Here is a 27,999-nt window from a genome sequence, read left to right on the forward strand (position 1 = left end):
TGAATTATTTAGTGACCAGGAAACATGCTGACATCAGAGACAAAGGATAGTTGACGGGGCATCAGAAGCTATTTGGAATGTCCAAAAAGTGATCACTTATTTCACAGAAGACTGAGTAGATGTACATTCAAAGATGAGTTGTCATTAAAACTAGATTAATTGAATACAAGGATGTCTTTTGTTGTGAAAAACCAGAGCCGTGAAAACCTGCCTTACTCTGCCCTCTGCTGACCGATTGCTTCTCTGCAGAACTGTCTGATCCGAATAACATCCCGAGGTCGGGAGGCCCTAGTGACAGACTTTGGTCTTGCGAGAGAGGTGGTGGAACTGCCAGTCAAAGACCCCGCAAGGAAGCTCTCATTGGTGGGCTCTGCTTTTTGGATGGCCCCAGAGATGCTCCGAGGGGAGCCGTATGACCGCAAGGTATAGAGACAAAATCGGTTTCAACTTTGGTAGAATCATTTGCAAAATGGTATTTATTGCCATTCTTGGGAAAATGCTTTATGATGGTTTAGTCCAAAATAAATACTTTTTACTACTAATCATGAGATAAATATCCTTCGGTAATTTATACTAGTACTCATCAATCATCACACTATGTGTGTTTTGCATGTTACTTCTCTCTTAGGTGGATGTTTTCTCCTATGGAATTGTGCTTTGTGAAATCCTGGCCAGGATTCCCGCTGACCCTGAAATATTGCCCAGAACACAGGTAGACAGTTCATTTACTGAATAATAATGCAGGACTATCTAGTGAATGAGGGGTTAAGGGATAAGGGTGGACATTCAGACAGAGCCCATGTCTTGTTGGATCTGACTGCAGCGGTCCCACACTGCCCCCCTGTCATATGGTGTTCCACAGGGTTCTAATTTGGGGCCCCTCCAGTTTTCCTTATATTTGCTGCCCCTGGGCTCCATTTTAAGAAAACAAAGGATTTCTTTTCACTGCTATGCGGATGACAGTCAGATACATGGTCCCAATTGGGAAAAATGACACTTTCTCATTTAGGCCTGTCTAAAGGAAATTAAAGCCTGGATGTCAGTCAATTTCTTGAACTTCGACAAAAACAAAACAAAATTATGGTCTTTGGTACCAGTGGCCCGTCTTATCCTGCTGACTTGGGTCCCTTAGCGCCCTATCTAAAGCCAAGTCTCATATTTTGGGTGGTAAAGCACCAATGTGTATTGCAAAAAATATGTTCCATCACATCAACGTACATTTTTATTTTTATAACCGTAGGTCTAGTAATCACTAATTATATTACATGGCTGAAGTCTCACCTTACAAGAGGCTGACATTGTTCGCCACCATCTTCCTGCTACAGATGCACAAAGAACAACATCGCAAATGTAGTTAGGACCCAATTGGTCGACCGCCGCTTACCTACCACAGCTGGGGCCTGCAGGTGGTTGCCGCTGACTCCCGTGATTCGGACTGCTAACGCTTGTCACCTTCTGCTTTGCTCTCTCAAGTTTTTACTAGCGTTTTTTTTTTTTTAACTAGCTTCTCCTGCTAGCCACTCCAGCCTATGGCTTCGACTAACTCCCGCTAGCTGCTCTTGTTAGCTTTCCAAATCTTGTCACCCTGTAACCGCCATGTCCCTCAATTCCTGGCACTTGATCGTGATTTATACACAGATTTTTTGCGGGCTGGCCCGTTCCAATATCCCGCTAATAGGGTGGTTCCCACTGTACTTTATTTAACCACAATTGACTTTGACATGAAACCTTGACCACCTGGTCCGAACCCAGACTCAGGTCCGCCATTTAAAGATGGCCGCGCTAGATTGTCAACACCTTGTGATATGCACTTAATGTATAGTTATTATTTATATATTTTAGGACTATGGGTTGGATAAGAATGCATTCAAGGAGATGGTGACAGATTGTCCTCAACGTCTCTTGGAACTGGCAGCCAGCTGTTGTATGGTGGGTGTCTGTTTTTTACAACTACGCTACTCTACAACTACTCAGTATATTATATACGATAAGAATATGTAGTAATACGTCTCAATGATTGTGCATACATGCACAGATTAATTTATAATTCTCTCATACAAATCAACTTTCTGTACTGCTTAGTGGTGTAGCTCTATTCTGGCCGATTAATTATTGTTCACCTGACGTGCAAAAAAATTTGAACTGTGCGTGAAAACGGCTCGACTGCACTGATTTAAGGGGATGAAAGTGAAAATACTATGGGTAAAAGAATGCAGGAATGTTATATTTGGCCTAAAAATGTTTTTACTATATAGTTGTACAGTAAAGGTATCACAATATAAACGTTAAGTGTAAAAAATAAAATAAAAAATAAAAAAGTTATAAGGGGCATTTCTACATACGTTGCACAATCAAAAAAAAAAAGAAAAGTTAAGATACTCTAATGGAAAGTTGGTTGCCCTCTACTTCCAGACTTCCAGTGAGAGAACCGAAACTATTCATAATCAGAAGCAGGTACTGTAAAACAAAGGGATGACTTGTTGCCTTTTCACCCGCGGCATCTTATCTGGGCAGAATGGTGTCAGAGTTTGGCCGCCATTTTAAAATTTTAAGGATTTGCCATGAAAAACGATGTGTGAGGGCTTCATCATCACAGTAATTAAGATTGTTCTTATTATTAGTCTACAGTAGAATTGGAACCCACACAGTTGTTCAGATGATATACAGTAAAGTACATCTAAAAATGTCCGATTTTTTTAAAAATCAATATTGTGGAATCTCTGGTGTACTCAATGAGGAAACCAAAATACAGTATTAGAAGCTGCTTTCAGTGTGATGCAGTGCATTACAATAAATGTACTGTATTGTTAAATTCATACTCTGAAAGATTTTCTCATAAAACGTGCTGATAAAACTATTGTACTGCTGTGCAATGAAGGTCTCGAGTTGTGTTACTCTCTAGTGTCAATCCACTGCTGAAACATTTTTGTCAATTCTGTGTCTTTGTCCTTTAGGTTGAGGCCTTCAGACGTCCAGCATTCACGGAGTTGTTAGATGAGTTAGGGGAATTTGCAGAGAGTCTGGAACCACCTCCAAAACTGGAACTGGCCTTGACCTGATTTGCAGAGGAGATTAATCACTGACGGTACTGGAAGGACAACTTCAACCCGATTGAGAGATAATCAATCATATTTCATCCACCTGCGACAAGACTGATCAACTCAGACAAATATATTTGATGTTTTCGGGAGGGAATATGACAACTTGTCATAGACACTTGCATTTATATAAAAAGGCTAAACGGAGTGTATACTGTACACAGAAAGTTTTGTGTGTTGTTTTTTACACATCAAATTAGACCAAAAGTTAACATGTTTTCTTTGTAAAGGTTTGGCTTGTAACCAACCATACAGACACTTTTGTTAATGTAGTTTCTTCTTCTTCCATTATACAGAAGGTATTTCTACTTGTTCCTTAGTTTTTAATTCAAGATAGGCTTGACAGCAGAGAGGATTGCCTTCTACTGTCATTAGAAATCAGTACAGCAGAGGATTGCACTGCCCAAGAAAACAGCTTTTGAATACAAACAAGTGGGCTTTCAAATCAGGAGCAGGAGATTGTGCATTTCACTTGTGATATGATGAAGAAAAACTGGGAGCAGCGTCAGTTGGTCCTCTCCACAATCAATAGAATGTCTCATCAGCTATTTCAATACAAGAGTTTCTTTCACTTTTTTTCTTCTCTTGGTGGCAAATCCAAGTCCAGAAAGTAAAAACCACAGTTGGGCTTTAGCCCCAGGTGCTAGCTAGTGAGCTCCCTAGCTAGCTCCGCGGGTGTTCGTTTATCTGCTAAGGAGCTAGCTAGCTAGCCCAAAGGGCTAAAGCCAAACTGTGGTCGTGTTTTTACTTTCTGGACCTGGATTTGCCACCTCTGTGAAAACCTTTGTGACCTGTCTTTGGTGTCAAAATGAACTAGCACAGACAAAACATTACACATTCATTTATTTTGTACTCAAGACAACATCACTAGTTTATGTACAAATGAATAACGTGCTTTATTGCAAACTGCAGTTTAAATTAGATGTTTTATGGGTTTCAGGATTACACAATTATTTTGTGTTTAAAAGGGCAGATAATATTTTTGTACACAGGCAGACTTTAAGATTGGAAAATGTATAGCTATGATGTACATAATACTGATCTGCATTCAGAGTGATTTTCTGTGGTTGCAAATACAGTTTTCATGTTCCAGACTAATGGACCTTATTTCATCAGTTTGTATTATCAATTTTAAAAACATTAAAAAATAAACTTTGGTTCCCATTTCATACAAATACACTTTTTTTCCCTTAAAAATTATATAACTTACACACAATGATTTATGCAAATGACACTAAAGATGTTTGTTACCAAACACCAATAGGATGCTTATGATGCCTCTACCATAGGAAAGATGTGTCAATTATTTTTTCTCCTCATCACATTGTTTTTAGAGTAGTTATAAGTGAGTGGTAATATCAACTACAGTAAATTTGTCTCATTCACCCTCTGGTCACAGCAAATTTACTGTATTTTGACTCTTCACAGATTGAGCTAGAGCTAGTTTGATGCTCTAACCCAATTTTTAATTCGATCACTGACCAGTGAGTAACCGAGTACACATTCGTACTTGCTTGCTTGTATGGCTGTAGGCGAGCTGGCTAGTGGACCTTTCGGGGCTTAACGTTTAATCATGTTTTTTGAGTCTTTAAAGCCAATTTGTGTATGTTCAGACTGGTAGAGAGACTTCAAAATAATGGACTGAAGTGAGATGGCGCATGCACACACTTGTTTGAGAAGGATGCCCTCTTCAGGGTCTTATCAAGGTCCATTACGCCTCGCAGCTCCAGGAGAATAAATTATGCACGGTTAGAACTGTGTTTGCATGGTGTCCTGTTTAATGATGGAGGATAAGCTTGTGACTCTCATTGATAGGTGATACAAAGGAGGAACATAGAGCAAGTCAATTTTCATACTCTTGACATTTTGTGAACATTTTAGCAAGATCATCACACCGTAAATAAGAAACCATTTTTTCAAATGGTTTGTTTTCATAAATGATAATCGTAAAAACCCCATCCATCCATTATCCCAACCGCTTTTCTTTGATTTATACTGTGCCTTTCAAGGGACCAAATGATACTTCAGAAGTTATGTGGTTATTAAAATCTATAGGAGTGTGTCTGTCTGTATTCGTGTAACACAGTAATGCTGTTTATTTGTAACTATCTTCTAGTTGCCCAGCCACAACCAAAACTTGGATCTGATCTCTTAAGAGATCTGAATGGGCTCTTTGCACAAAATTCCAAACAATTTGCCTTATCACCTTCAACATAAATCCTCAACATAAGCATTTTTTCATAACTACTTATCTAAACAATGTTTGCATTGCTTGCGTGATTGGTTTTACCATGTTTAATAAGTAAACATTTGAGTGGTCCTTGCATTTTTCTGTGTGTAGCCCTTGGAAGAAAAAGTTTGGACAGCCCTGTCACTAGACATCACTAAATGTATTTTCACACTCAAAATGGTTACGACAATGAACTGCACTCAGTTGATACCCGAATCAATGACATTTTCTGAAACACCTTCGGAGACGGCTTATGGTAGAGAAATGAATGTTCAACTCTCGGGCAACACTGGTGCAGTCAGCATGCAAATTGCACCCACCCTTAACACTTGCAACTTTTGTGGAATTGTGCTGTCATTGAAGACATTTAATATTTTCAATTTGATGTTTTACTGTTTTTGAATTTACTTATAGGCATATCAATGTGATATAATCATGAGTGTTTAAAAAGAATACAGTGGAGTAATGATTTTGTGAACTTTATTTTATCTTCTCACCCTCAAAGCTATTGAAGATAGGAATGTGCATGATGTTATTTAGAGCCTTTTGGCATTGGAGTCTAAAAGTCTGGGGTTAGATCCTAATTGCATTTCTCCCCCAGTCAAGAAGGGGAACTGTATGTAAATGTCTGCTTACTAATAACATCACGTCTGCTTGCTAATAACATCACACATTTGGTCACTAGGAGATGACATGTCTGCCCTTTGTTCAATCAAGAGTCGGGTGGAGGAACCTTTTATCTTTTTTGTATAAATGAGTCGATGTTTTGTAAATCGACACACTCTTGGGGTCATCACGTTGCATTCAGATGTGGTGTCCTAACGTGTCTTTGGAAGCTTTTAAATAAATCCTTGCAAGGAACCTTGTTCATCAGATCTCGGATACAATGATTTTGAACACGCAAAGATTACACTTAAAATAGTAATCATACAATTCCTTCATTTTGGTGAACCCGACGAGCGACGTTGCGAGCTGTGGCGTTCACGGACGGATGCAATTCCAGGCGCCTAATTAATTACGGTGAGTGGACATTTATCCACGTTTGAGGAATTGTGTCTGTTTCGAGTCGCTGCAGCTGGTATTCGTCTTGAAAAATTACATTGTGATGAGATCTGTGTGAAAAGGTGTTAGTAAAATTTGAAGTCGTTGTGTTGGACACGAAGTCCCTGATTTCGGATTTTACTACGGTGTTCGAACTGTACACGTACGTGGTGACGACAGCATTGTTTACGGAAGTGTCGTTACGTTGGTTGTCTCGCTGAAAGGGAAACACAGGCAGACGCAGCGGGTTGCGCCGCTGCTAAGAAGTCGAAAGATTCTTGAATAAATTTGATATTAAAAAGTATAAATGGACACAGCGTACGTACGCCGCTGTTATAAATTTGGTACTAAGAGGCACAGGTAGACGCAGCGGACTTCTCGCCGCTGTTAAGAAACCGTTAGATTCTTGAATAGATTTGTTCAGCTGGTAGACACATGCGCAGATGAGGTACGTAACGTTACGATGATGGTGCACAATTAAGCCGGATTGTTGCAAACGGGCTGAAGCAGGCGTTTTATTAAAAATTACAGGAAACACACGGCAGTCTCGTTCTAAAGGAATCTTAGAGATTGTAAGTCCCTGCATTTCTGAGGCAATTGTTAAGTACATGTAGAGTTGGAAACAACTTTTCGCTGCGAAGGAGCCAAGAGACTGCTTTGTGATCGTCTTAAAGCAGTATTTTTTCCGGGCTACAGGTTGACGCATAGCTTTTATTATTTATGAATGCTATTGCTAAGAAATCGAGAGATCGCGATATTTTTGTTTTTGGATAATTTTGTTTAGCTGAAAGGAGCGCTCCGCCGTCTAAAACGGCATATGATATTGAATTTCCACGGCGAATATAGGAGTACTGCTGTGTGAGAAGTAAGCCCGTGAAGATCCGGATATATTTGTTGAAGTCGCGCAAAAGGTATTTAATATCTGTTTCGTTTTCGTCTTGTTTGTGTTTGTCTGAAAAAAAAAAGAAAAAAAAAAAGAAAAATATATTTTTTTGGGGGGATTAATGAGAATACTTTTGATCTGTTATATCGTAGTATAATAAGTGAGACGTCACTGACTTTATAAATATTAAAAACGACTAATTACTACATATTATGGACGGAAAAAAAATTGACCGTAACTAAGGAGGTTTGCATAAACTTCCGGTCGAGAGTCAGAATTGGTCGCTAAGCGAACAGTGAGTTCATGATGCTGGACGCATTTCCACCACAGCGTCAACGTAAGTATGAAACTCTTTTAAATGTATGAATGCGCACGAATTGTGATAGTGGTTGGTTCTCACCGTTGTAAAATGTGGTGTGTTTGTGGAATTTGATTGTGTAAACAGCGCCAGACGCTGATTACCTCCGTGAAAAACACTTCTATAAGTTTCTTCGAATGGAAGAAAAGTTAGACGGTGCGGGGTCGTGAGCCAAATGTTGGTTTGTGCTAGAATGTTAGCGTTGGATAGCTCTGTGAAAGTTGCGCAGATGGCGGTGTTAAGTGATTTTGAGAATGAGGAAACTGATGCTAAGCTAGCGGCTCTGACAGCGTACGAGTTTTGCGCAGGAGATGAGTTTTTGGTAAGATGCTACCGTGCGAATCTGTTTTTAAGGCTAAGGATGAGTTAGCTGCGGGCAGCCGCATCTGTTAAGAAATTGGAACATAAATTGGATGAAGTGTTGACTGTGAAAGATGACCCGGGGGGGAAATTTGAACCAAGCGAGAGCTCTTGGCTTAGAAATGAATTGTTGAGTGAACGCGTTTGTTTTTGTTAAGCTCCATGGTGTGTTGTGGCCACGCGGTTTTTCGTTGGTTGTCTTACAATGTGCGCGACGTGTCTGTGTCGCAGCCGTAACGTTGCGATGGATTGTGCGCGAATAAGTCGACATTTGAGCTATAAGTACGTGGTGAAGTTATTATTAGACGAATAAACGGTGTATTTTACAAATGAGTGCGCACTTCAGAGAGGTTTGTGTTCGTCTGTGGTTCAACAACTGAGACGCCACTGAATTAAGTTGAGGAGTTTGGGTTGTGTGAGTGTTTGTTGAGCCCAGTTGGTGAAATGTTTGGAGCATGTGTGGATTGTGTGATTTTTCCTTGTTTGTGTGCCTGCAGGGAGTTTGTGACTGTTTGTGTGACTCTGACAATGGGAAAGGTGTGTTGTGTGATGTTCTAGCGAGATTTTAGAAATCAAAATGGCCGTTTGGTCTGTTTCTCCTCACTGCCTTTGTGGAGATGAGGAAAGTGCAGAAGTTAAGTGAATGGAAGTGTAAGTTTGTTTGAGACAGTGATTTTTAAGTGTAGGAAAGAAAGAAAAGATGGGTGGAAAGTAATTTTTTCCCTCCAAAATTCTTTGTCCTCAAAAAAGGGTGAAAAAGAATGGTAAGCAGGAAATCTGCATATTTTGAAAGTAGGGGAGAATTCTGCCTTTGTCTGTGACAATTTTTAAAGCTCTTCCCCCCACGCTTGATTAGGGACTAAAGGTCTGTGAGGATGGGGGCCGTGAGCTGCTGTTTTAAGAAGGTGGTGATTTGTACTGTTGTCTGTTAAAATTAAATTAAACTAAATAAAAAGGAAAGGGGGTGTGATAAGTTTAGTCCTCTCTTCCATTGTCTCCATTTGGGAGACTTGTAGTCTGTTGTGTGTGAATAGCAGGGGTCTTCTACTGCTAATCTGTTAAAATCAAATTGGTCCTGTTATGCGGAAGGATATAGAGGTCTGGGTGTTAACTACAGGCCACTATCATATTATTTTTAAAATCAGATCTGTGTTTTTATAGTTGAATGAGTAATAAAACCAAATTTTAATATAGTTGAATAAGTAATAAAACCAAATTTTAATTGAAATAGACTTTTCATTTTTGATTTTATATTTCCCCTGCATCTCTGATAACTTATTCATAGGTGTGAAAATGATTTAACCTTTGTCTTTATCTGAGTCCCATTCTAGAAGTCTGGAAAGTACTTCCATCCAAGTGGCCAGGGTGACTGACAGCGGTCACATGTTTCTTAAATTTGAGGTAACACGTAATGAAGATGTCTATGGTAGACATATGCGTAAATATAGTACTACTACTTGCTATAGTGTAGTGATCAAATTCAAATAAAACCACAAAATGAATAAATTAGGGGTTTGAAAAACAAAATATTTTGGGGGAATTTTTTATTTTATTTTGTCTTGGAAATTGAATGACAACAAGCAGTGTTCTCTTGCTATGATCTCATCTCCCTCTGTCTGTTCCGAGTGTATAAATGTTTCAGGCAGGTTCAATCTTTGACTGAAAGGTGTTTCACTTGGGTGACTCAACCAAAAAGTGCTGGAAATGGAATGAACAGCATTCTCCTGCTATGCTTGATGTTCAGAGTGGACGGCGAACTGAACAATGGTCACTTTCGGGGGGGAAGTGACCACACGGACTGCAAAAAGGATGGTACACTGTAAATCCGCTCGTCCTGTGACTGTTCAATGACTCTTATGCATTGTTTGAGCATAATGTCCAGCAACTTTTTGAGCCGACAGGATAATCATCGATTCTGCCATGATGAACTTTTCCTGAGAACTCCAGTACACAAAGCCCAGTGCCCGCTTTGAACTTTGCCCTGCATAAACTGCTATCGACAAGGACAGGAAGGAATATGAACTACAGTTGTGGACTCAAAGTTCTGGAATCATCTGAGTTTGGTGCCTGAGGTTGTATTCTGTTTGTAGACATTTGCACTCTGTACTATGTCAGAAGGGAGATGTGATCTATAGCAACGCAGTTTTGGAAATTGAGAACAGCTTATGTGAATTAGGGTAGTCTAAAATTTATTTTAATCTTTAAATACTATATTTTCCGTTGTTTGATGCTTGTTGAATTTGGCCTTCTATTTTTTCTCCATTTCTCTTTTATAACTTTGGCTTCTCAGAGTGGACTCAGATATGGAACACTTACGGCAAATTTGCTGGTTAAATTTTTAATTTTGATTAAGCTCAACAGCACTGATCTTTGGATTCCACGGGGAATGCACAAAGGCAAAGTTCCCTGCTGTGTTTTTACAAGCTCCCACTACTCTGTAGAAGAGGTGAGGTTAGTTAGCATTTTAAGAATACTTTTTGGTTGGTTTAAAGTAGGGATTTTGTTTTGTTTTTCTGATTATAACTCGTTTCTTTTACTAGTTGAGATGGCAGATATTTGGAAGATTTGTGACCTGCAATAGATTAATGGGGTTGTTTTAAAAATAATAATAATAATTCTTCTCTTCCTGACCCTAAAAGTCCTCCGCTGCAGTATCTTAATTCACATCTGCTTGAGTTGTTTTTTTTTTCACTTTAAGTTCCCTGAACAGGATTCAAATTTACATTACAAACTCTTGCCTCAAAGGCTTTTGTTTTTATGGCTCATGGCTAGCTCAGCTGGAGATCTTTTTATAGTTCTGGTGTTGGCCAAATTGTCACAATTTGGTTGTTTTTTAATCTACAGGACACAAGGTGTCTGTTTTTCCTCTTTGAAGCAGCAATTTGGAAGCGGCTGCAGTTTTCACATTCAGGTCTGAAATGATCAAAATTGATCTTTATCAGATGGGGGAATGATTGGTCTGTCTGAGTTTGTTGAAAAGGAAGTCTGATGTGAGAATGATTGGTCTGTCTGATGTGAGAATGACTGGTCTGTCTGTGTATCAAAAGGAAGTCTGATGTGAGAATGAAGTTTGGTGTGAGGAATTTTACAGGCAGCGAATGGGGAGGATTTGACCATGGGAGGAAACGTAAGTTCTACAAAGATGACAAAAGACAACCCTTATAGCAGAAATACGGTAAGTATGTTCCATCTCAGAAACGATTGAAAAGTATAATTTCTAGAGCCCATGGAATATGCCATTTAGGTGTGGAAGGAACATTGACACACCTGGGTGACATTTTTTCATGAGACAAGTTGTTAAAAATGAACTGCAGTGTTTATTTAAGGTTTGAGTATAAATCTCTTCTCAGACTGTTCATGGCCCGGCCGGACATGAATAGTTCTGAGTTAAGATGATGTTGTTTTTAAATGATTTACACTGCTATAATAAGAAACCAGCGTTAAAAATACAGAAATTTGATGTACGACAAAGAGCACATTTATGCTAAAATCTACAACAGTAAATATCATGGTAAAATATTTGATTAATCATTATCTACCATCATAAGGGTTTCCTAGGAAGATTGGATCAGACAAACCCACTTGAAAAAACAAAACTTCATAAGATATAGAAAAGGCATTGAGATTAAAACATATTTGATTTAGTATATTATCTCTGATCTCAAGGACATTAAAGAAAAATAGAAATATTAAACAATTGGCCTCATAAAGTTTCAATGGCAACAAGACTTTCATTATTATGCCATTGAATGTACAAATGTCATTAAACGGATTCTGTTTGAATGCCACAACAAAAATAACTTTTTCCGTGTCCAACAGCATGTTTCAGGACCTACAGAACTTAAACAATTAACATTTGCTAACAAAAAACCAGGTGCTCTTTTCAAAGTAAAGAATGAAGACTATGTATGTTATGAGTGACTAAATGAAAATGATTTTGCACACAGATTGGTTTGCTGATCATAATGGTGGGGGCCACATCCACCACATGTGAGCCAAGAGGTCCCAGGCTCATCAAATCACATCAGTTGACTGAGGGGGTTGACTAAGATGCTGATCTGAGTCCACACCAATTGGAGTCATCTAACGGATCCCACCACACCCGGTTCCAGTGTCTACCTGACAAGCTGCCCAAGGACAAGGAGGAGGTCGCTGAAAGAAGATTCATTGGAGTGCCTTTTCCATGGGCAAAGATGGGCACAGTTGATTCGCCTAGAAAAGCTGATCAAGTGTCAATCTGCTGTTTGAAAGGGGGAAATCACTCAAATCCCCTTTTCATCAATTCACAAGGATTGAGTCACACTGGGAATGAAGTCCCGTGACCTTTCCTGCGATCTCTGGCAGTGAGCCAGGGTTCGGAAAGAGGCTGACAAACGCCTCTTCTTAAAATTTTTTTTGACCAACTGTCGAACGCACTTTTCATTCAACAAGACCTTCATCAGGAGATGGCTTCGAGGGACGGACACATCTGCTATTGCGTCGTGACACTTAATCACATCACATAGTGTTATGCCTCACATTTATTATGCCCCTTCCACTGAATTTTTTAATGAATCAAACTGAATTTTGACTGCTAAGCCCATCTATCTTTCTCTCTCTCTCTTTCTCTCTCTCTCACCTGCTATTCTTATTTTCTGAACTCCACATAAACATTGCTTCATTTTTGCGACGATCAAGATTCGCGCTGGACTTTCTCTCTAGAATATTGTGGGATTAAATGTCCGGTTTTTGAACTTATAGAAGTTCAATGGTAGGACTGAAGACATTTAATATTTTCAATTTGATGTTTTACTGTTTTTGAATTTACTTATAGGCATATCAATGTGATATAATCATGAGTGTTTAAAAAGAATACAGTGGAGTAATGATTTTGTGAACTTTATTTTATCTTCTCACCCTCAAAGCTATTGAAGATAGGAATGTGCATGATGTTATTTAGAGCCTTTTGGCATTGGAGTCTAAAAGTCTGGGGTTAGATCCTAATTGCATTTCTCCCCCAGTCAAGAAGGGGAACTGTATGTAAATGTCTGCTTACTAATAACATCACGTCTGCTTGCTAATAACATCACACATTTGGTCACTAGGAGATGACATGTCTGCCCTTTGTTCAATCAAGAGTCGGGTGGAGGAACCTTTTATCTTTTTTGTATAAATGAGTCGATGTTTTGTAAATCGACACACTCTTGGGGTCATCACGTTGCATTCAGATGTGGTGTCCTAACGTGTCTTTGGAAGCTTTTAAATAAATCCTTGCAAGGAACCTTGTTCATCAGATCTCGGATACAATGATTTTGAACACGCAAAGATTACACTTAAAATAGTAATCATACAATTCCTTCATCATACAACCGCATTAAGGGCCCGTGCAGAAGGAAGCAAAGCCGGCTTCGTTCCTCAAACAAATCTTGTACACACAGAAGCATTTCAAGACTTGCGTGTGTCCAAAGAAGACGCTTAACGGCTGTAATGTATATGCCAAGTCTGGAGTGGCGTAGCGCAGCCACAGGGAGTTAACGGAAAGCGTAAAAGAAGAATCAGCGAAGAAGACTAACATTTTTTCCCCCTAACTTTATTGCAATTTACAGAACAAACATGTCTTTGCATGTATCAAAACAACATGAAAAAGACGAACACAGGAGAAGTGACAATGGCGGGTCATTCAAATACAACACCACTTGTTGAACGTGGGAATAAAGAAGCAAAATATTTTGCTGCAAAAGCATAAGCAAGCTAAGGAGGCTGCGCAAAACGATTACGACGCTGCTAGCCGCCATTGTTGTTGACAGACCGACGGTTCGCGCAGTCACGTGAGAATTGTCGCATACGTCATCAATCTGCGACAATGCGTCGTCATCGAGCTGCGACCACTACGTCATCACTGGAGGAGTATCCTGCATATGGTGTCCAGACGAACGCGTCCAGGGCACATTTTGAAATCTTTCCATTCTGGAGCCCGGTTTCAAAAATGATCGCTTTCAAGCTCCGAAACCGCGCCATCGTGTGGACGAACGGCTTAAACAGTAAGAAACTTGTGAGGACACATTGAAACTGGCTTTCGTGTGGACGGGGCCTTAAACTGGCCTTATTGTGTGCAGCCTAAAGCACACCTGTGTAGTAATCGTGCTGTCTAATCAGCATCTTGATGTCACACCTGTGAGGTAGATGGATTATCTCAACAAAGGAGAAGTGCTCAATAAAACGTTATTTTTGTTCAGCCTATGTAACGTGATATATATATATATATTTTTTTTTTTTAAACAAAAATTACGAAAATGTAAATAAAAACCAAAACATTCTCATGTTGTCATGATGGAGTTTTATTGGAGAGTGCACGTTTAGTCCATCTCCCCATGATGATCTGTGCATACTTTGACTGCATCTGCTGGTTTCACTGTTAATGAGTGTCTGGAATTGAGTTTAGGCTGCAATAAAAGGCACAGCTAATGTTTTTTTTTAATGACCCTTCTGCTCTAAACCATTATCTGCACTATAATCACTGCAGGGTACAAATAATTTATTTCAGAGTTCTGTTGTATATCAACAAGAGAGGATGAAGTCTGGCAGGAATAACATCAAATTATATATTTATGGAAAACAGTACATTGAAATCGTTTAAAAATGATTTCATTGGAGCCTTCACACAAATCATCTGATGAAACAATCATCTTTGTCATGATTAACTATTACATAAAAAAAAGTCTGTTATAATGAAACCTCGGCATTAATGGGTTTTAAGTAATAATCATTGTGTAGTTTTTGTCTTTTCTATTAAATTAATGTCAACAATTAAAAAATTGACACATACCAACCTGCTATTTTCCAAAATTATATACATCACTGTGTTTTGGAGGGCACATCTTTGTTAAAGTTCCAGGCCAATATGAGGTAGCAGACAACTGCAGCCCATGCTCATGTAAGGTTTGACTTTGTTGCTCAGACATAGTTCACATCACATTTGATATATCCAAAGTGAACGTATTCTCCCCCAACCTCATGACCTCCAGAACACGGATGTCAGCTGGCCTTTGGGAGGACTGATCTGCCTTTCTTGAAGCAATTTCTATGGGGTAGGACACAACAAAGTATCTCACTCAATCACAAAGTTTCTGCTTTCATTAACATGAAAAATATAGTTTAACTATATTTTGTAACATTCCTAATGTATACAGATAGTTCTCAACTTACGAACACGATGGGTTCTGAGGTTGTTTGTAAGTCTAATTTGTTTGTAGATCGAATCACATTCAATTTTGCTTCAAAATTAAATTTGATCAAAATATAAAAAATAAATAAATAAATAAATAAATAAATAAAATTTATATACCTTATATATACTTTCTATAGAGTACATAAATAAAATAATATAAAACATACATTCAATTACATCATCCATTATCTGAACCACTTTTCCTCACAGTACATACATTTTTTACACAGGACAATGCAATAAAAACAAAATAAATATGCTTACTAAACACACATTCGGCCGAAATAAGATTCAAGCCGAAAGATTTTGTGATGGCGCAAAAAAACAACAACAAAAAAAATGCTGCAAGCTTGTGTCTGTTTGAATTAAACACCAAACACGGGAGTGAATGTCCGCCTTGCTGATCGCTGACCACCAGCAGCTTCATTGTACACACCGGAGAAGGAGAGCCACTCCTTCTGCACACACTCCACACTCTCCTGCAGCGCCTTCCTTTTTTTCTTTGATGAGAGCCCCTCGAGCACTTCCACTTTTTCACTTGCATTCTGGTGGTCGTGCTAAATACTTTAGCTAATGTTAGCACTATTGCTATCAGGTAACTACAGAGCTATCTATACAGGACGCTGTGTGTGACTTTGCCGTCCGTTCCCAAAGCCTATTTGTTGGTGAGAAGAAATGTATTTATTTTTAAACGTTGGTGAATATGTGAATGTGCCGATTTTAAGTGTGCCGCACCGTGTCTCACTGCAAATAGCCTACAAATGCGTCATCCGCACCGCACGCATTCGTACCCACCGGTGCGACCGTGCAAAGTACTGTATATTGACTCGAAAGTGCAATTGCACCGCCAGAAAATGCTCAGTTGGTGTTTAATGTACCATTTGCCAACATGTCAACACGCATTTCAATTTATATTGTGCTTTGTTAAAATGCCTGTGCTAAATAGGTCTAAATATTATATAATAATATTATCATTTTAATTAATTATAATAAATGCAATGATAATAACAAATTGGTATAGTTATTTTTGGCGTTTCGGTTTTCGGCCAAAAAAATTCATTTTGGTGCATCCCTAATGCTTACTGTACAAGTGTACATAGATGGTGGGGGAGTTATTGAATTAAGTTCATGTGAGGCTGAAGTGGAATGCATTACGTGCAACTATGTTTTCCAACTGTCCCTGAAGTGCACATGGTGACTGCTGAGTCAGATTCAAGTGATTTCGAAGATGAAGAGATATTGTACACATTTACTACTACGCCAATAAACAACGACGACTGAGGACTGCTTTTCATGAATATACTCCAGGAGAGCCTCTGAAATGTACTCACAACGTGGCGCCAATATCAAGTGGCTCCAGGCTGTGCCGTTCATCGCCGGACAGAGATGTGCAGTTGAAATGTGGATGTGCATGTGCAAATGGCGCGTTGCTGCTTGGCGGGGTTGTGGCAGAGAGGGGCACTACAGTACAATACTGTAGCATAATGTCTGATTTGGCGCATACTTAAATATTAACTTGCACGCAAAATACAGCTTTTGTGGACATCAGTCAGCTTTTGTTCGTATCTGCGAATGTTTGTAACTAGAGGACTACCTGTATTTTTAAAATATACACAAAAAAAATACATGTTTTCACATGAAATCGCATCAGAATGGGTTGATTTTTTTTTAGGTGAAAAAAAGGTTTGAGCCTTTGTGATCTGCACGGTCTGTATTCTCTTAGATCAGTGGGCGTATTATCACACATCATTTGAGTGTCTTGACCACCGCTGAAAAAGACTGACTCACTGTACCCCTTGGTTCAATAGAACCCAGGTTAAGAACCACTGCCTTAGATGCTTTTGTGTTCCCTGAAGTATTTTTTCATTTTGTATGATAATAAACACATCTCTTTCCAGTGACCCATACACGCAAAAGGCAAACTCAAGTTTGCATCCCTTACCTCTAGAAATAATCTCAGCCTGGAAACAGAGCCCATCTGACCACTACCCGTCACAGCTTCAATCCTGGTAAGAAACAGACGCAAACACACACACTTGGGTCATCATCCGAAATGGAGCACCGTTCCTTAAATACCAGTCTATGCGAGTGCGTACCTTGGTAAGTATTGTTCTTTCAGAAGCAGGAGGACTTTCCAGAACTGGCCCTGATAGCTTTTTAACAAAGCGTGACCGCAAACCTGAAGGAATCACAGACAAATGATGTGCACCAACAAAGTTGAAGTCCAAACAACAAATGTAGGCTCCCCTTTTCCACATACATAAAAGGAATGGTATCGTAAGTAGGACTCACCTCAAGAAAGTCAAAAAGTAATGTTGCGGTGATGTCGGCAATAGGCTCCATGTTGAGCATCTGAGCCAACCAGCGCCAACCATGATTGAGACCATGAGTGGGCAACTAAAATATAAATAAAATACTATAAACAAGATGATTTCAGCGAACAGTACAATTTATGTCCTTGTCCTCAGTCCAAAGACATGCAACTAAATGAAAAACTTCCTACCGCATGCTTAGAGTCAAAAGGCCACCTCAGTTGGATGACAGCAGCATAGAGGCGGATCATGCCGGACATCCTTTTCAGGAAACTGTCTTGGCCTTCAACACCAACGTCATCCACGCGGTAACCAAGAATTCTGTTGAGAAAAAAATGCATTTTAAAAGATGTTCTACTGTTCACAGCTTTGTCTCTTGCAGACATAAGTGGATGAAGCAAGACATTGCCTTCGTCTAATTGCACACATTGTCACTGCAGCGTTACATATTCAGATAATTAGATGTGATGACATCAGCACAGGAAAGACAATTACTTTTTGGGTTATGTATTTGTATTCATTTTGTAGTGATGAGAAAATTGAGTTTCATGAAGCTCTTGCAATTATTTTTTTACTCCTCTAAATGGTTCTCTTGGTTTTAAGATAAAAGCCAGTGCAATAGAAATTGATTACATTTCCAATGCACCTTTAAACCAAAAGTGCCATCTCGAGGAGTCAAAAAATATCACAAGTGCTTCATGAAGCTTCATTTTCCCATCATTAGCATTTCACACGAGAGTACCCCAGAGTAACTTTGACACAAATACACATGAGAAGTGAGTCTTGAGTGTTGGCATACACTCTCTCACTATACCAATGCTACCACGAAAGAAGGCCAACTTGCAGCTTGATTAGCATTAGTCGCAGCCAGTGTAGAAGCAGCGACTGACCTCTGATACTCCTCCACAGGTGTGCCTTCCTTCATTCTAGGATAATGTGGGACCGCATACGGACATTTTTTGTGCAGGTGGCCAAGGAAGAGGTCACCAAATCGGGGGTGCAGCTGCCAGATACCTGAAGCCGCCACGCCCATCGGGAAAGCCGCTTCATGATGAGATGCCACCTCTTCCTCACCTTGTTTCTATAGCAACAAATCACATGCTGTAGCATCATCAGGTAGTTTCTGGATAGACTTAGCACTCACCACAAATTTCTCAGCCACTTTGTAAAACACAAAGTCCAAGCCTTGTGGGTGATGTGACGAGGAAATGGACTTCCCGCCTGACACCACTGCCTGCCCAGACAGCAGCTTGTTGAGCTTTTCAAAGATTTCTCGAAGCTGAGATCCAGAATTTGAAGAGATTTGACTGATGGGTATAGTCGCAGCTTTCTGGAGCTCCAACTTCAGTCGTTTTGTCTACATACACAGAAATGATGACAGTAAGGGATGCATCTTGTCTTCCAGACAGCGCTAGTTTTCTGACAAATCGATTACTACAAGTACTAAAACGAACCTGGACATCTTTTGATGAGCCGAGTTGCTCAATGGAATGAGCACACCGAGTAAGAGACTCCTGCAACTCCTTGTACCATTTCACCGTGGTGTCATCTGCATCGTTCTGCAGTCCTGTTGGAATACAGTGTCAAACATCCAGTTCAGTGTTCAGAGAATGAATGAAATAATTTCCCCCATACTTGATAGCAGAGTTATGCAAAATGACAATGAAAACTAGTTACCTGAAAAGTATTTTCTCCCTTGCTGCATGATTATTTTTTGGGGGCATATTTAATATTTGTCACACTTAACTCATTCAATCACAAAAACGTATAAATACGTTTTTAATACTTTGTCCTTCACTCCCAAAAATTTATTTATATGGGTTTTTTAAAATGTTTTTTTTATGCTAGAGCATACAGAATGCTTTGATGCAGCTTCTGACCATAAGAGGTCGCTTAAAGCAATGGTAGTTATTACAAAAACGGCCAGCGGGTGCAGCAGAGTATAAGAGATCGGTCAGGGCCATGTTGCAACAAGTTCTTTTTCCCAGTGTTTTCAACAGGATTGTGAATAATGATGAAATTTAGCTATATTCTAATGCAAATTGCTACAAAACTGATACAGATACAAACATACATTTTTTCCCGATTAAAGAAGAGACTCTACTCTTTCTTTTGGAGTTAAATTTTTCTTAGCTACTATGAGCGCTAAGTGTACACTGCTGTGCTTCTTTAGCCTTATTTAATTAGCCCTTAATCACAAATGAGAAAAAGAGTTGCACTGCACGTTATGGGTGTGCCCCAAAAAAATTGATTTTCATTTAGTACAATTTAGAATCAATTTTAAATGTCCCAAAAATAAATTTATTTCAATTATTTTATAATTTCTTAGCCTTGTTTGCGTGGTAGTGTGGTTCCATGAGTTCTGATACACTGTTAAATTTGTAGCCACATTCGAGAGAAGGAAAAAGTCACAATCAAGTTGCCGGTGAGTAATGTTAACATGCTTTCTCTATACATTCCTGAAGCGTTTTGTATGAATAGCCGTTCTTTTGAGTGATAAAAGTGCCGTGAATAGCGCGCTAATTAGCGTTAATGAGTCAGACTGGAGTAGATCATGACGATTCTTTGCACATCTTTAAATTTAAGCAGAAATAATTGTCAATCAAATTATTTTGAATCAATCGAAAATTGATTCTGAATCGAATTGCAGACCCAAAAAAACGGAATTGAATCGAATCATGAGACAGTCAAAGATTCCCACCACTATTGCATGTGCCTGTGTGAACCAAGCTGAATAGTCGAACCAAACCGTTTCAAGTAGTGGCAATCGATCGATGGGCCACCGATAGAAATGAGCTGATTTCCTTGGAAAAGTATGCCATCGATTGATACTGATCAATGGCTTTCATTACTGATCACAAAAGCCCATCACTTTGCAGCCAACTAGAGACCAGTCTGTGTGGTGTATAAGGCCCTCCACCTTTCCTCAACACTGCACTTTACAGACCAAACCAGCAGCTGAATTACATGTTTGTGCATTTTCTGCACTGTCAATTATTAATGTCCCTAATGAACTCGCAATGGAGTTTTTTTTTTTTACTGCATTTTGCAACTGAGGAACTTTTCAATTGTAATAAAAAAAACAATGGTGCTGTTTTTAAATGTACCTAGTGTCTGTGTTTTGTGTTTTCCGTTTCCTACCTTGCTTATGTGCTCTCTCTTTGGCTAACTGCTCCGCCTTCTTTTGTGCTTCCTGCTGCGTCTTCTGCTCTAGCAGCTTCCTGTGGGACTCCGCCAACTCTCTCTTCTTTTCCGCCTCCTGAGCTTTGGTTGCCTCTTCCTGCATCAAGCGGATCTGAGTCCTCATTTCATGTAGGGCCCGCTCCGCCACAGCCATGTCTTCCACGCTTGGATACTGTCCCTGTAAAGATGGAAGAATTAATCAGATAAAGCCAACCAATGCTCAGAGGAGTTCTTGATAGCTCCCCAAACATCCACATAATGAGAATTAATATTTTTCTGCGGGTGTCACAAAATCTAATTTAATGCAATTTAAAACTAATTTAATGCCCTTTTGTGCTGCATAAACAAGTGTTCTTGCAGGAACCACAAAATTACATTTTAGACCTTCTTTAGACCATTATGATAATTTTTTTTAGACCAACATAAATTGATAGCAAGCTGGTGCTTTCTGGCTTTCGCGTGTGACTCGAGGGCCTTCACGCCCAAAGTCTCCAACTTTATATGTTTTTTGCGTACTTACACCTAAATAGTGCTTTACTTCTGTAAAACGCTTTCACCAACAATGAAAAAGTGTTTTTTGATAGCAAAATACGTTTATTTACATTCAACAGTGTAACAATTTGACAAAACAATTTGGCAAACTATTTACAAATGTGTGCAACCGCGGTACTATTTACAATTGTGTGGATGTTTGAAATACAGTTTTTCTTTTTGTAACACTCCCCTGCGTGCAAGGCGACGCAGCAGGATTTGCACAACAGATTAGTTTCACTGCGATGGCCCCTTAGCGTGCAGGCGCTACACTTTCTTGCTGGCTTTTTTCCCCGGGGAATAGCAGGTATATACTGCAGTGTGTGTTTGGCCATGTTACCATCAAGTCTACTCTCAGATCATGATACGGTGACGTTACGGTGGTGTTACGTCTGGCTTCCTCATGTCCTTCAGTTCCTATACCGGGTGGTAAGAGATGTTCTGATCCATCTTATCCGCTCCATTCATAGTGGCATCGTAGTCCAGAACAAGTGTCTTCTCCGTGATCAGACTGTACCCACGCCTCCGATTAATATGCATTGGACTCGTCGTCCGATTGTACGTCCGCCTGAGCGTGCTCGGTTGTGCTCCGCGTTTTCCGGCGTTAATATCGCTAGCCGGTGAGGCTTTATGACGTGATCATAGCCGCCGCGTCAACGCTTCCAACTTCGACGTCAACCTCGGAGTCACCATCATCATCATCATCGTCATCAATGTGCTCTTTAGCATTGGTCGATGCTTTTCGTCTTTGAAAAAAATGCTCAAGCGTGAGCTGCTTGCAACCGGTCGCCATAATGGCTTCCTCAGCCATTGTTCCCTCAACACTCTAGCTCCGCCTCACGTCTTCTACTGACGCCTACCCAATCTTGTCCAAAGAGAGTCATCGCTGCCATCTCGGGGCCAAAAATAGGCATTATACTAACTAGATCTGCTTGACACTTTCAGCACAGCTGGCCAAGGCTTTCCTCCACCTATTCCCCCCCCCCAAAAAAAAAACTTGGTGAACGTCTTTGGCGCTCCTCCGTAGGATTTTACTAAACGTTATTTAACGTTTTTGGCAGTCAAAGAGTTAATCCGAATATTGACTGCATGTAAACGTAGTCACAGAGGAGAACATTGACACGCTTGTCTATATTGCGAAAAATCTTCCAACAGCAAAGAAAAGTCAGACCAGTGATACGACAAGCTAGACAGTCATTCATAGAATAATGTGCACTTTCTAAACACTTATATGCCTTAATAGATATTTGCAATGCTCAATTTTAGCTTATTAAAAATGTGTAGCTGACTGCAACTGCAGCATTGGATGTTCATTTTTACTAATAGTTTATTTTTTGTGTAGTTTACTACCTAAAAATATTGTTGATTGTTATTTACACTTGTGTAGTTTACTGCCTCAAAATATACTTCTGATTACTTGTATATTACTTGACCATCTCAAATTTTTTTCTTATGTTTATTATGTTTTTATCTCAAGACAATCAAAATGTTGTCACTATAGCAATCTTTGTATGATGTATTCTTTCATTTGTGTCATTTATAATTTATTTGCATGTGAAAAAGTGATTGTTTATTTTTTAAATTTTCTGATTATTAATAATTTTATTAAATTGATTATTTATTAGCGGTTTTGCTAATAAAAATCTTTTTCTTTAAATTTTTTAAGTATTTGTCTTTTTTATCTCTGCGGTATTGAAAATGGTATAGAGTATCGAGTATTTTCCTGAGTATCAATGTCGAGTTTGAAATTTTAGTATTGTGACAACCCTAATTTTCACTGACCTCTGCTGTCTTTCGAACAACCTCGGACACCTGGGAGCACAGTTGGTTCCCACGGGTGCTGTAGGTGCCAATACTTGCTGATAGGACAGTGGTTTGATTCTGGCTGGAGGCCTCCAGAAGCTGGTTGAGCTGAAGGATCTCCTCTTGAATGGAGTTGAGGTTCCGCAGCCGCTCTTTGCCTTCAACTAGTCGCTGTCGCTCCAGCTCTGCCTCCCTCAAACGCTGCTGCTCCACCTCCCTCAGACGGAGATTCTGGATCTTTGGACCACAAGATGGGAATCGGACACTTGCCAAGTTTTTTTCAAATGTATGTATGGATGGGCTTGGCTTGGGTGAAATAAGTCACACTGTGAAAATACCTTCAATCTGTGGCGTTGCTCTTCTTTCAGCTTCTCTTGACGTCCGATGCTCTCTTTTGTTCTACAGTAGAGAAAATTCAAAAGCCATGAATAGAAAGCCAAGCGGACACACTTTCACTTTCATATGTCAGTCAAGCAATCTCACTCTCTGTCCATCATATCCCGCATGCTCTGATACTCTTGTCTCAACTTCAACTCCATGCGCTCTTCGAAGCGCTTCAGCTGCTCGGACTCAGTGCTGGCCACCACCATCGCCAGCTTCTCCTGCTGTTCCTGATGCACTTTGAACGCCATCTGAGCCACACACAAATAACATAAATGTTAGGAATAAATCTGTCGCAAAAAGAAAAAACAAGTGTACAAACTCAATTCCAATTAAGTCAGGGCACTGTGTTAAACATAAACAGAATACAATGATTTGCAAATGATGTTCATGAATACACTACAAAGACAAGATATTTAATGCTCAAACTGATAAACTTTATTGTTTCTACGGCTCAAATTAAAGCAGAGGTACCATCTTTACTAGTGAGGAGCGACTACCGATACCAGTCTTATTTTAAGGTATCGGTACTCACGGCGGTGGCTCGTACCAGTATCGGCAGCCCTCCTACGGCCATTTTTCGATCAGGAACTAGAAATGAGAAATTATATGAATGAAAGTTTGCCTTAATTTCATGCAATTTTAAGGAATATATATATATATATATATATATATATGTTTTTTTAAATAAAAAATCATCTGTCATTTTTGGGTGGGGAATTTTATGTACACTATAGTGGTATCAGTATTTGGTATCAGTATTTGTGACTACTCAAGAGTTGAGTATCGGTGTTGTGACAAAATATCTACCCCCATCAAAAATTGCATCCCCTGCTGTGGGATCTTATAACCTTTACCACAGAAAAGTGGAGATTGTTCGAAAAGGTTCCTTGTAAACAGGTATTTAAACTTCAAACATCTAGAAACAAAACCGAAAAACATACGTGGTCATTGAACGCACCTAGAGTCCACTGCAGAATGCGAGCGAGTGCATGCTTTTCCTTTTGCTTCTCCGCAATAAATACTATTTCTTGTTACAAAATCCTGTTTCTAAAACTGAAAAACAAATTAGTTATTCATTTATTTATTGACAAACATGTGTTGCAAGGGATATAATTTTTTACAGAAGTATGTCCTTTGGCACAACACCTGTTGGTTTAAACCAGGAAGACACAACCAGGCGCCCACAGGCCGGCCGGTTGGTGTCATGACAAAAATACACAATATATGCACACTACAAACATTTTGCATTTTATATCAACATTGAACCTTATCTACAATTTCATATGACCATCGTGGATGATCATGAAATATTGCCAGCAAAGTAAAATTATACCTCTTTATATGACGTAACATTTTCCGATTTGATTTAAAATCCTCAGCATTCTGTAGCAATTGTTCGTGGGTGGGTCGCGGGTTGCGTAGTTTCCCATTGTCTGGACGGTCCGTGAACGCAACACAGACTTTTGTTTTGATGAACTAAGCGCGTTCGGAGCTGTTGTTTTCTGGCGTTAGTTACTTGCAAATTGTCATTAAAGAGTTGTTTATTCGCCACTTGGCCTGATTAGTTCACCAACGCTACAATACGTGTAAATTAAGAGGTTGCGGCAGCGGCTCCTAAATGACGTGAGTAATGATGAGCAATAAACATTTCGGCCACATACAGACCTATTTAGCTTCAAAATATAGGACAACTCAAATTTATCAGCCGCTGCCGCACACTTGCGTATACACTCAGTTTACAAAACGTACGACACTACGGCAGCCAAACAGTCAACGGTAAAGTGTTGTTTTAAAACCAAGATCAAACATGTTAGACACTCGTCTCAAAGTGTAATTGGACAAAAAAAAGTCACCAAAATTACGTGCACTTATGGCGCCAGGCTTTAGTTACACCGATGACGTTCCTGCTCCCCCCTCCCTCTTTCACTCCTTCCGCTACGTTTCAATAGGCATTTAAATCGCAGCCTTTCACGATTACGTAATCGTGTTTTGTTAAAACTGCGGTTTAATTGCAAATGCAATTAATCGTTCAGCCATACTCACAACCACACCTAGGGCCAATGTAGGGTGCTCAATTAACTTGCCATGTATGCTTTTGGAATGTGGGAGGAAACCAGAGTACCTGGAGAAAACCCACCCAGGCACGGGAAGAACACCCAGGAAGGCCGAAGCCCGTACTCGATCCCACAAAAACTAAGCATCCTCATTTGAAAAAGAAAAATATGAGATTACGTTTGGACCTTCGCTTTTCTACGTTGCTCCTCTTCAAACCTAACAATGCATCCAGCCATCGCCATGGCTTCAGGGGAGAGCAGGGAGATGGTCGGCGAGGACAAGGGACTGGTGATTTCATCGACATCGCTTTCTGCAGTCTGATTGTTCCCATTATAAGTTTGATGTGAAGAAAGGATGGAGAAAAGAGTTCCAAAAAGATTAATTTATATAATTATAACATGATATTTAGTTTTACTCAACAATTTTGAAATGTTAACTCAGTCAATACAAATGAGTTTTCATATACTCAGGAATATTTCATCAACTAAATTAAAACATCGTCAACAAAAGTAATGCGAATGGGACTCACCTGTTCTTGCTCAGCCTTCAAAGGTATTGTCACAGTGATTGTGTTGTTCTTGACTGTGAATTCATGGCTGGATCCGGAGGAGGATACAGAGGCAATAAGCCCAGGACTAGATTCACCAGAGCTATAACTCAAACCAACAGCCGTCTGCGAGAACTGGGACTTGAGGTTTTCCAGTATTACTCCAGACTGCGATGACAAACTGAACGAGTCTTGATAACCTGCCAAAATGTCCTGCAGAGCACAGACATTTATACAGAAAACATTTATACAAAAAGGCCACGTAGAAAGTCAGAAAGTCTGGGGTGTGTGTGGGGTGGGTGTGTGGGGGGGGGGGGGGGGGGGTGACTGAGCGTTGAGGTATCATAAATTAAACTCGACCACTAGTGTTATTTTGCCGTGAATTGCGCAAGCACTACAAGTACAAGATGCGCGGCAGTGACTGTGTAGCAGCTCGTAGCGTAGTGGGTAGGGCGCTCACCTCGAATGTGTTGCATCACAGGTTCAAATTTTTATTTTCGAAGTAAATTCAACATAGCTACTCGAGGAGAGACCGTAGTGAATGACATATGTCGTCGTTGCGGTAAAGCTTGATGATTTGTGACTTTCACGTGATGAAGAGAAGCGTTGCTCACGAAGAATGCGTCACAGCAAATAAACAAATTTGATTTAACGATTCGTTTGGAGCCGGGCTGAAATCGCTTTCAACGTCCGAGTGGCCAGACAAACATGATTTTCGTTCAAGAAAGTGGGCGTTCCTTACCAGGCTAGGTATTACTAACCATCACTATCAGAGCAGGATTATCGGTTAGCAGAACACACTTTACATCAAGAAATTGTTACTAATTAAGTAACTAAATAAATAGTACCGAGCTGGAATCGAACTTGTGACCTACCACTTTCGAGCGACCGCGTCAACCATTCGGCCGCGCAATTCACGGCAAAATGGCGCGGGTAGCGAGTTGCCGGTCACGGTAAAATATATACTTCGAATCATAAATAGTGTGTTATTTTGTTTTGTTTTGCCGTAAACAGCGACTCGCCACCTAAAGTTGTTTTTCTGTGAATCACGCGGGAACTACAAGTACTCTACAAATACATAATTCAAAAGTAATGGTCGAAGCACAGTTGCCGCTCACGGCAAAATAACTACTGCCTAAATCCTTTACGTCGTATTCACGTGTTCTGCCACCTAAATGCACGTGCAAGCCACCCAAAGAAACACATTATTTCTATGCCAATGGAACAGGGACACACAAGATATACGGATCACATGACGAAAATGGGCCGGTAATTTGCCACCCGACCCAGTTGAGCTCAACTAAGCTAAACACTCACCTCATCTCTCGCCGACCAATAGGGGTTGAATTGGATCTTTCCCTTGGGTGATTTTTTTAGACTTTGTAACGTTTCCCAACGGAGACTATCACTAGACATTGTGGATGAACGTAAAAACTATATGAATAGCAAAACAACACAAGGCACGACATCCAGTGCGCATGGGCAACCGGAACAGGTCTTCTTCGTGAGAGTTTTTGGAGGTTGGTAAAAAAAAAAAAAAAGGGTAATGGTGCGTTTCCGCCACCTGCCGGTTAAGAGTGTGAACACTTGACCTTATGTGTACGTGGGTCATTCGAGAATTTGACATTTTACGTCCCACGGACCCACCCATCAAATTTTAAATAATCCCATAAATCCCATAAAAAATATGAAAAAATAGAGAGAGAAAAAACAAAGGAAAAAAAATCTGCAAACACTGTATGCGAATCCATGGGTTCTGAACTGCAAATATCTAGGAGTATACTGTAGTTTTAAGTTGCAACATCACCAACAACTACTTGATGGCAGAAATGTCTTAGTTGCACTTACACTGGGTTTCACACATACAGTACTCTGAAATCTGAGCTTGCACATCTCATGTTACACTTCCCCTTGTTTGTTTGCACCACCACGCACTACCTCAACTGAAAGATCAGCATTCCTAGTCAAATCAGCATTCCTCATCAGATCAGCATGCCCGTATGGCGG

The 27,999-nt window shown here is 39.8% G+C and overlaps 2 protein-coding genes across 4 annotated transcripts in view; one reads left to right on the top strand and one right to left on the bottom strand.

Annotated features, from left to right (window-relative positions):
* LOC144049510 (dual specificity testis-specific protein kinase 1) overlaps nucleotides 1-13,244 on the top strand; it is a 52,937-nt gene extending 39,693 nt beyond the window's left edge. For all 3 annotated transcript variants that reach the window (XM_077562491.1, XM_077562489.1, XM_077562490.1), the window contains 4 exons: nucleotides 250-423; nucleotides 629-712; nucleotides 1,843-1,929; nucleotides 2,955-13,244. In XM_077562491.1, coding sequence (XP_077418617.1) covers nucleotides 250-423; nucleotides 629-712; nucleotides 1,843-1,929; nucleotides 2,955-3,059 — 450 coding nt within the window. In that variant the 3' untranslated portion in view covers nucleotides 3,060-13,244. The remainder of the gene's footprint in view (nucleotides 1-249; nucleotides 424-628; nucleotides 713-1,842; nucleotides 1,930-2,954) is intronic.
* A 1,019-nt stretch (nucleotides 13,245-14,263) lies between these two features.
* On the bottom strand, nucleotides 14,264-27,755 carry gle1 (GLE1 RNA export mediator). Its single transcript, XM_077562488.1, has 15 exons — nucleotides 27,310-27,755; nucleotides 25,975-26,205; nucleotides 25,631-25,762; nucleotides 23,490-23,638; nucleotides 23,345-23,405; nucleotides 22,986-23,243; nucleotides 20,631-20,850; nucleotides 18,944-19,056; nucleotides 18,634-18,846; nucleotides 18,380-18,570; nucleotides 17,681-17,810; nucleotides 17,470-17,574; nucleotides 17,274-17,356; nucleotides 17,120-17,183; nucleotides 14,264-15,030 (listed from the first exon to the last, which is right to left on the bottom strand). Exons 1-15 carry the CDS (start codon nucleotides 27,406-27,408, stop codon nucleotides 14,962-14,964), a joined length of 2,118 nt encoding a protein of 705 aa, XP_077418614.1. The 5' UTR covers nucleotides 27,409-27,755; the 3' UTR covers nucleotides 14,264-14,961.
* Nucleotides 27,756-27,999: the final 244 nt, after the last annotated feature.

The sequence above is a fragment of the Vanacampus margaritifer genome, chromosome 3 (genome assembly GCF_051991255.1).
Source record: "Vanacampus margaritifer isolate UIUO_Vmar chromosome 3, RoL_Vmar_1.0, whole genome shotgun sequence".
Taxonomy (NCBI): Eukaryota; Metazoa; Chordata; class Actinopteri; order Syngnathiformes; family Syngnathidae; genus Vanacampus; species Vanacampus margaritifer.